The 10642-nt window shown below is 29.9% G+C and overlaps 1 protein-coding gene across 1 annotated transcript; it reads right to left on the bottom strand.

The window, feature by feature from the left end:
* Positions 1–500: 500 nt before the first annotated feature.
* On the bottom strand, positions 501–4251 carry LOC149515508 (receptor-like protein EIX2). Its single transcript, XM_089741580.1, has one exon. The coding sequence runs from the start codon at positions 3713–3715 to the stop codon at positions 689–691; it is 3027 nt and encodes a 1008-aa protein (XP_089597706.1). The 5' UTR covers positions 3716–4251; the 3' UTR covers positions 501–688.
* Between the last annotated feature and the right edge of the window lie 6391 nt (positions 4252–10642).

Below are 10642 nucleotides of genomic sequence, written 5' to 3'. Positions count from 1 at the left end.
TGTTTTTTTCTATGAAGTGAACTTTCATTTTTTATTTTTAAATTTTTAAACTATTTGATCAAATCTATGACCTTTTTTCAATTTATTTTAAATTATGAACATTTCAATCTTATAAATATATCAAAACTAAAAATAATTAATATATTATGAATACGTTTTTGTTGTTGGCTTTTTTTGTGCGATGATGTGAACTTTTATTTTTTATTTTTAAATTTATAAACGATTTGATCAAATCTATGACGTTTTTTCAATTTATTTTAAATTATAAACATTTAAAAAACCTTTAGAAAAAGAGAAAGAAAACTACGAAAAAAATTGTTTTCCCTTGTAAAACGACACTCTCTAATTTCTATATAATTGCAATAAAAGCTTTCAGTTCCTTTGGATTAATAAAAATTTTAGTTTTTGGAATTTTAATTTTGAACAACAAATCAAATCATAAATATGACTAGAATAAGAAATATTTCAAATAAGAGGATTTATAAAAAAAAGCACCCAACTCATATTGAATAAAACTCCAACACATATTTATGAGTCAAATACATTAGCACACATAATTTTATTTCATTTTAATAAATTATAACATGAAATATCACTTCCAAATCAGAATACATGGATTAAGTAAAGAGCATGCAAATCAAATTATTACATTACCAAACACACCGAAGTTAGCTACCATTACAAATAATTACATACCAATAGTAGCCCAAAACACGTACAGCTTGTCACCAATTTGCTCCAATTTTTTATAATAAGCAAACCTCCAAGACCTGATTAAAAATAGGGGAGCCACGACTCCCCAAAACCCCATCACAAATCCAAGCACTATGCTCACATAAAGCCAATTCACCTCAGATATTTTCTTTCCTCCACTACTACCCCCATTTGTAACATCGGGCGTTCCGCCATTTTTGTTGCAATTTTTAGTGACTGGAGGTCCGCAAAGATGATTGCCAACGTAAGAAGAATTGTCGAAGCTTTGGAGTTGGGTGCTTGATGGGATTTGTCCTGTCAAGTTGTTGTAGGACAAGTTGAAGTGATTCAAGAAATTCAAATTGGAAAAACTTGAAGGGATTTCACCATGGAGTCGGTTCATCGACAAGTCAAGAGATTCCAACATCTCCATATTACCAATGGTCTCTGGTATCTTTCCAGTTAGGAGATTCCCTGACAAATTTAATGACAACAGTCCCATGAGATGACCAAGTTCTTTGGGGATCTCTCCTGTGAGACTGTTAACTGAAAGGTCTATGCCGGTAACAAGTCCGAGTGTGGTACTGTATTCATCCACTCTTCCTTTCATCACCAATAATGCACTAAAATGAAACGAGTTGTCAGGGTAGAATCTCGAGAACCAATTAGCCACGTGTGGGTTGAGGTTTGTGGCCATGGCACTTAGGTTACTAAAACATTTTGGAATAGCTCCTGAAATGTTGTTATAACCAAGATCCAAGACATGAAGAGAATTAAGAGCACAAATCTGATCAGGAATATAGTCTTGAAAGTTATTTGAACGGAGGTTTAGAATCACAAGGTTTGAGAGCTTGTCTCCAATCCATGCTGGAATACTTCCCGTCAATTGATTTTCACTAAGATCAAGAACAAGCATATTAACTAAATGCTGCAATATGGATGGTACTTCTCCAAACAGGTTATTGTTACGAAGGCTTAATGACTCAATAAGACGCATAGATCCCAAGGATCTAGGAATTTTCCCAGTTAGACTGTTGTTTCCTAAATTTAGGACTTCCAACATTGGCATATTTTCCCAACAATCTGGAATTTCACCTGACAGAAGATTTGATTCAACGTGAAGAATGTTCAAAACTTTCAGGTTATTTGAGGAATTACAAAGAAAATTAAAAAGTGATCCTGAAAAAAAGTTCTTGGACAAAAATAAATCCCCCAAATCTGAGAATATTGCCTGTGGCAATGGACCTGTGAATAGGTTGGAACTCAAGTCAGCAATCCAACTTATCGGTAAATATGAAAACTCCCCGACTAATTGGTTATGGGAAAGGTTTAGATATTCAAATGAAGTCGAAAGGTTCCAAAACCAAGTGGGAATGACACCTGAAATTCCAGCATGGGAGATATCTAAAATATACATGTTCCTTTGGAATTGTAGCCACTGAGGAAATTGCCGACCAAGACGCCAGTTACCTAGTCCAATACCTTCACAGTGAAAAGGAGGAATCCAACTTGGGTTTGGTATAAACGTTAACATGTTGTTAGATGCCCAAAAATATCTCAATATCGTGAGATTAGAAAAGTGTGTTTCTGAGATATTTCCTTCCAACATATTATTGCTAACGTCTAAATGTTCCAAATTCCCAAGTTGTACTAAAATTTGAGGAAGAGTTCCATTCAATCTGTTGTATGAAACATCAAGAAATTTCAATGATGACAACTTACCTATCGAGAATGGAATGGGACCAGAAATGGAGTTTCGGTAAAGGGAAAGGTATGCCAAATTTTTAAATTGGCCAAGTTGATCAGGGAAATTGCCAGAAAGTTTGTTAGATGCAATATTTAATGACTCTAATCGATCCAAACTACATCTAGACAAACTCTCTATGATTTCTGAGACCTCATGATTAATTGTATTATTTGACAAATCCATCTCCCTCATATTGCAAAGACTTTCCAAATATTTGGGTTCAATCTCAAGCTGGTTATTTGAAAAATCAAGATGAGTAAGAGAGCTTAAGTTTCCAATGGCACTTGAAAAATTACCTTGCAGGCCGACACTGTTAAGACTAAGGAATTGAAGTTGGTTTAAATCAGACAACCAGTTGAGTGTCGATGATGAAGAGAATGAATTCCAACTAAGATCAAGAAATTTGAGAGAAGACATGTTTTGAAAGCCACTGGGAATCATACCTTCAACTCCACTAGAGCTAAGATCAATGGACACAAGACTACGAAGATTGAATATCCATGTCACCGAAGACAACATGTTTTGAGAAAGATCAAGAACAGCAAGAGATGTGTAATTAACACTGATTGGAGATGGACCATTATTTAGAGAGCATCCTGACAAGTGTAACTCCACCAAAGAAGGAAGATTGTGTGTTGCCTGCAGCCAATCAGTTGCTTTACTAAGATTTGCAAGGCTCAAACCAAGATACTGCAGAGATGAAAGACCAGAAACCAATTGAAGAGTTTTAGCTTCAAGTAAGGAATTGTGTCCAAGATCAAGATAATGCAGTTTTGAGAGATTTCCAAGATTATGGGGAATTGCTCCTTGGAAATTTGCCCAAGAGAGGTTAAGATACGTCAAACTCTTCATCGAACCAATGAATTCGGGAATTGCCAGGTCTCCAAATTCATTATTACTTAAGTCTAGGAAACTGAGATGTTTCAAATCGACCAAAGATGGATTTATTTTGCCTCCTAACTTTGATCGAAAGTAAGCATCCCATTCAGCAGCCGGTGCATAAGCATCAGGATTACTTGAAAGAAGCCCCAAATGCAGCTGTTTAACATGGCCAGTCAGGCTATTGCAGAAAACACCATGCCATTCACAGCAATCCTCACCTACAACCCAAGAAGATAGCCTGTTTGATTGATCAATGAGGTCTTGCTTGAACGTCAAAAGGGCTTGCCCCTCACTTCCAATGCAAAGCACATTGGAATTCCCATCACAAAAGCTAATAATAGCGGCTGCGATGACAAGAAGAAACCCAAACAAGGAAATTGTAACTGCTTTCATGGTTGCGTACTGATCATTGCTACCAACACCTAATATATAAAGTTAAAGAAAAGTGTTTTCTACCACATCAAGCATTAGGAAATTTCTTCGAAGACGCCAATTTAAATTTCCAGCTTGAATTTTCCACAGAAAGCATTCATATGTATGAATGAAATTCGACGTGTAGAAAGAACATCAAAGGAACTTGACAAGGAGGTCAAGTCAAGTCAAGTCAACCAAGTATATGGAGTTAAAAATTTCCAGAAAATCCAATTTCCAACTTGAATTTTCCACGGAAAGCATTTATGGTCCATTTAAATTCTACAATTCTAGAAAGAAGAACAAAAAAGACTTGACAAGTAAGTCAAGTCCACCAAATCTATGAAGTAAGTTCCACGGCCAAACAATTAACTCTTTAAGTCTTAGAAAAGAGAAAAAATATAAATAAAAATGAAAATATAGAAAAAAAAAAACTACAAAAAATCTAGAGAAGCTAAGACTCTTTTTCTTTTCTTTTTTTTTTTGCTATAGTTACTTACTTTTTTTTAATATATGTATGGCGCCTAAAATTATGAAATTTGTCGAAACAAGAATATTAATTCAAATTTAAAAAGTGGTTTTATATAAAAGTCTATGAGAGTAAAATGCTTAATTTTGCAAATTAAAATTTCAGTTTATCTTTCATAGTTAACATAATTATTTTTTATCCGTTAACTTTCAATACAACTTTAATCACCAAATATTAGTATAATTTTCACAATTTATAATTACAGATGCTAAATTTTAAATTTTAAATTTACTAAATAGGATATTTTAAAAATATTTGTATGAATTAATTAAGTTAAATTTTAAATTTTTAAAACAAGATTTCAATGCGTGATTTGATTGTATTTAGTATAAGTCATATAGTATCACCTAACCTTTTTTTTTTATATATCCAACAAGCAATGGAACTAACCCCTCATATAAGCCATGGAAAAAAAATTCTTTTAAAAGTACAAGGAGAGAATTTATAAATTTTAATGAAATGTTGTATTTTGATTGATTGAATCTACAACTGATGTAATAAAAAATGTAATAATTTTTTTGCATAATTGAACCATATTAATTTAAGTAATTATAATTTTATTATTTCGTATAAATTGTATATAAACTCGAGTTGTATAATTTAAATGATATATATTTAAATATAAAAGTGTTGGGCTAGTTTTGTTTGGCCTTCTACCTCCAAGCAAATGGGGTATTAGAATCTTGACAGGCCCAAACAACCCTGCTGCTGCTAATATACAAAATAAAGCCTTCCCCTGCTCCCTCCTCCCTATAAATATCTTCTATCTCTAATTTTCCTCACCATTCTCTCATCAACCTCTCTCAAACCCATCACCAATTGCCAAAATCCTTTCTTTTCTTCGTGTTTGAACCAAAACCTATCTCTTTTTTCCTTTCAGCCCCCTTTCCCACCTTCTAAAACCCTCCTAAAACCCATATAAGCTATTCCAATCCCCAGCAACCCCAACCTCTACAGCAACAACTTTACTAACCTTTTAGGCCACCCCCATCTCCATTGCCTGCCCAATTCCATTCCTTTGAACCATGAATAAGAGTCCTATGTATTGTTAATTGTGGTCATGAATAATAAAAGTATCATGTGTTGGAAATAAAATTGTGACCCAAGCATAATAAGGTAATCAAATATATCATAAAAGAAAGGTAAGGGGGTAAAAAAATAAAACCCATGAACTAAAATTGAACATTTTCGTTATCAATTAAGCCCTTGTTAAAGAAAAAACGATTAATTGTTTTCATCCAATAAAGAGCTTAATTGAATGAAAATAGATGTGTAAGAGTTTAATTGAGTGAATATATTTATTTAAATGTTCAATTGATTTGAAATAAAAGATTTAGAGCTTGATTGATTGTAATAAAATATCAGAGACTTACATGATTATTAAATTTTTGTTTAAGGTTTTTTTTTTTTAACCCTAATGCCTAAAAAATTGATAAAAAAATTACATAAAATTTAGAGAAATTAAGACTCTTTTTTCTTATTATTCTTTGCTATAGGTTTTTTTTTGGTTATGCTATATATGTTTGGCTAAAATTAAGCAAATTGTTAAAAAAGAATATTAATTCAAATACTACACTAGTTTTATATAAAAATGAAATTATAACACTCTATGTTTGTGATTTGAAACGTTTAATTTTGCAAAATTTTAATATATCTTTCGTAGTTAACATAAGTATTATTTTTTCACTAATTTTTAATAAATTTTAATCACCGTTCATTAGCATCATTTTCTCAATTCATGACTAAGTCTTAAACACGTAAATAATAATGATAAATACATTGAAAAATAAAAAACACGGCGCATAAACAAGCCAATTGATCTACCCCGTAAGGAAGAAAGCTTGTGACCGATGCTTTCCAACTTTTCATAGTAAGCTAGCCACCATGATTTGATGAAATACAAAGAAAGCTTGTGACCTCCAATTTCCTACTTGAATTTTCCACAAAAAGCATTTTATGATCCATTGAAATCCGATAATTGTAGAAAGAAGAACTAAAGGCTTGACAAAGGAGTCAAATCCACCAAGTCTGTGGAGTAAGTCCCACGGCCCGGTAATTAACACTTTAGGTCTTAGAAATGAAAAAAAATTACAAAAAATTTAGAGAAACTAAGACTCTTTTTCCTTATTATTTTTTTTTTTGGTATAGTTATTTTATTTAATTTTTTTGGTATATTGTTGGAGCCTAAAATTAAGAAAATTGATGAAAAAAGAAAATTAATTCAAATATAAAACGTGATTTTATATAAAAATGAAGTTATATAAAAATCTATGAAAGAAAAACATTTAATTTTGCAAATTAAAATTTCATATATCTTTTGTAGTTTAGGTGGGTTTGAAATTAGAAGAGCAGTTTTTGATTGGAAACATTTGAAGCTTGAAGTAGATGAGACTCAGTATGAATTTGTTACTTGTTATAAGGTCGAATATGAGATTTATACATTTTAGAGAAGTTAAAAGATTCCTTTTTGCGTATTTTTTTTTTGTTATAGTTATTTTCTTTTTTTTTGTTAAATCAAATTTTACTATATTTGTTTGATTAAAATTAAGTAAATTATTGAAAAAGAATATTAATTCAAATAGAGCACTGGTTTTATATAAAAATGATGCTATAATACTTTATATATATTAATGTGATTTTAAACATTTAATTTTGCAAATTTTTAATATATCATTCACAGTTAACGCAATTAATACTTTTTTTCATTAATTTTCAATATAATTTTAGTCTCCATTCATTTGTATTATTTTCTCAATTCATGACCAAGTCTTAAATACGTAAATGATAATGATAAGTGCATTGAAAAGTAACAAACACGAAGCCTACTTTGCAAGAAAGAAAGCTTGTAACCAATGCTTTCCACCTTTCTTAAGCTAACCACAATGATTTGTTGAAATACAAAGAAAAATTGTGACCTCCAATTTTCAGCTTGAATTTTCCAAAAAAGCATTTTATGGTCCATTGAAATTCGACAATTGTAGAAAGAAGAACAAAAAAGACTTGACAAGTAAGTCAAGTCAACCAAGTCTATGGAGTTAAAATTTTCCAGAAAAACCAATTTCCAACTTGAATTTTTTTATGGTCCATTTCTAGAACAAAAAAGACTTGACAAGTAGTTCAAGTCCGCATTGTCTATGAAGTAAGTCCCACGGTCAAATAATTAACTCTTTAAATCTTAGAAAAGAGAAAAAATAAAAATAAAAATGAAAATTTAGAGAAACAATAAAATTACAAAAAATTTAGAGAAGCTAAGACTCTTTTTCCTTATTATTTTTTTTTGCTATAGTTACTTTTTTTTTTTGTTAAATCAAGTTTTAATATATGTGTGGAGCCTAAAATTAAGAAATTTATCCAAAAAAGAATATTAATTCAAATATAAAAAGTAGTTTTATATAAAAATCTATGAAAATAAAATGCTTACAGTTTATCTTTCATAGTTAACACAATTATTTTTTATCCATTACCTTTTAATACAACTTTAATCACCAAATATTAGTATAATTTTTACAATTCATAATTATAAATATTGAGATTTAAATTTTAAATTTATTGAATATCATATTTAAAAAATATTTGTATGAATCAATTAAATTAAATTTTAAAATTTTAAAACAAGATTTCAATGCGTGGTTTGATTGTACTTAGTATGATTCCTATAGTATCACCAAACTTTTGTTTTTTTAATATCCAACAAGCAATGGAACTAACCCCTCAAATAAGTCATGGAAAAAATTCTTTTAAAATTATAAGGAGAAAATTTATAATTTTTGATGACGTGTTGTATTTTGATTGATTGAATCTACAATTAATGTAATAAAAAATGTAATAATTTTTTAAAATAATTGAACGATATTAATTTAAGTAATTATAATTTTATTATTTCATATTAAATGATATATAAACTCGAGTTGTATAATTTAAATGATATATACTTAAATATGAAAGTGTTGGGCTAGTTTTGTTTTGCCTTATGGCACTAAGCAAATGGGGTATTAGAATCTTGACATGCCTAAACAACCCTGCTGCTGCTAATAAACAAAATAAAGCCTTCCCCTTCTCCCACCTCCCTACAAATATCTTCTAACTCTATTTTTCCTCACCATGCTCTCATCAACCTCTCTCAAACCCATCACCAATTGCCAAAATCCTTTCTTTTCTTCATTTTTGAACCAAAACCTATCTCTTTTTTCCTTTCACCCCCCTTTCCCACCTTCTAAAATCCTCCTAAAACCCATCTAAGCTATTCCAATCCCCAGCAACCCCAACCTCTACAGCAACAACTTTACTAAACTTTTAGGCCACCCCCATCTCATTGCCTGCCCAATTCCATTCCTTTGACCCATGAACAAGAGTCCTATGTTTTGCTAATTGTGGTCATGAATAACAAAAGTATCACGTGTTGAAAATAAAATTGTGATGCAAGTATAATAAGGTAATCAAATATATCATAAAAGAAAGGTAAATGGGTGAAAAAAAAAAACCCCCATGAACTAAAATTCAACATCTTTTTTTATCAATTAAGCCCTTGTTAGAGAAAAGCTGGTTAATTGTTTTCATCCAATAAAGAGTTTAATTGAATGAAAATAGATATGTAAAAGTTTAATTGATTGAAAAAATATATTCAAAGGTTCAATTGATTTGAAATAGAAGATTTAGAGCTTGATTAATTGCAATTAAATATTAGGAACTTAAATGATTGTTAAATTTTTGTCTAAGATTTTTTTTAAACCTTATCCCTAAAAAATTCATAAAAAAAATTACATAAAATTTAGAGAAGTTAAGACTCTTTTTTCTTATTATTCTTTGCTATAGTTTTAAATCAAATTTTGCTATATATGTTTGGCTAAAATTAAGCAAATTGTTGAAAAAGAATATTAATTCAAATACAACACTAGTTTTATATAAAAATGAAGTTATAATACTTTATGTACATGATTTCAAACGTTTAATTTTGCAAAAGTTTAATATATCTTTCGTAGTTAACATAATTATTATTTTTTCACTAACTTTTAATAAATTTTAATCACCGTTCATTAGCATCATTTTCTCAATTCGTGACTAAGTCTTAAGCACGTAAATAATAATGATAAATATATTGAAAAGTAACAAACACGGCGCATAAACATGCCAATTGATCTACCCCGTAAGGAAGAAAGCTTGTGACCTATGCTTTCCAACTTGTCATAGTATGCTAACCACCATGATTTGATGAAATACGAAGCAAGCTTCCAATTTCCAACCTGAATTTTCCACAAATAGCATTTTATGATTCATTGAAATTCGATAATTGTAGAAAGAAAAACAAAAGACTTGACAAAGGAGTCAAATCCACCAAGTCTGTGGAGTAAGTCCCACGGCCCGTAATTAACACTTTAGGTCTTAGAAATGAAAAAAAATTACAAAAAATTTAGAGAAACTAAGACTCTTTTTCCTTATTATTTTTTTTTTTTGGTATAGTTATTTTATTTAATTTTTTTTATATATTGTTGGAGCCTAAAATTAAGAAAATTGATGAAAAAAGAATATTAATTCAAATATAAAACGTGATTTTATATAAAAATGAAGTTGTATAAAAACCTATGAAAGAAAAACGTTTAATTTGCAAATTGAAATTTCATATATCTTTCGTAGTTTAGGTGGGTTTGAAAATATAAGGGAAGTTTTTGATTGGAAACATTTGAAGCTTGAAGTAGATGAGACTCAGTATGAATTTGTTACTTGTTATAATGTCGAATGTGAGATTTATACATTTTAGAGAAGTTAAAAGATTCTTTTTTGTTTATTATTTTTTGTTATAGTTATTTTCTTTTTTTTTTTTTTGTTAAATCAAATTTTACTATATTTGTTTGACTAAAATTAAGTAAATTATTGAAAAAGAATATTAATTCAGATACAACACTGGTTTTATATAAAAATGATGCTATAATACTTCATATATATTAATGTGATTTCAAACATTTAATTTTGTAAATTTTTAATATATTATTCACAGTTAACGCAATTAGTGTATTTTTTTAATTAATTTTGTTAATAAAATTAATAACAATCTTCCACCTCTATTCTTCCTCACCATGGTTTCATCATACTCTCTTAAACCCATCACCTATTGCCAAAATCCTTTCTTTTCTTCATTTTTGAACCAAAACCCATCTGTTTTTTTCCCTTCACCTCCCTTTCCCACCTTCTAAAACCCATCTCAGCTATTCTAATCCACAGCAACCCCCCAAACCTCTACAGCAACAACTTTACTAACCTTTTAGGCCACCCCCATCTCCATTGCCTGCCCAATTCAGTTCGCTTAACCCATGAATAAGAGTCCTCGTCTATGTTCTGTTAATTGTGATCTAGTATAATTCAAGTATCATGTGTTGGAAATAAAA

The sequence above is a fragment of the Durio zibethinus genome, chromosome 12 (assembly GCF_047325235.1).
Source record: "Durio zibethinus cultivar Kanyao isolate XHJ-2024 chromosome 12, ASM4732523v1, whole genome shotgun sequence".
Lineage (NCBI taxonomy): Eukaryota > Viridiplantae > Streptophyta > Magnoliopsida > Malvales > Malvaceae > Durio > Durio zibethinus.
Note: the sequence above shows the minus strand (reverse complement) of the source record. Positions and strands in the feature narration are given on the sequence as shown.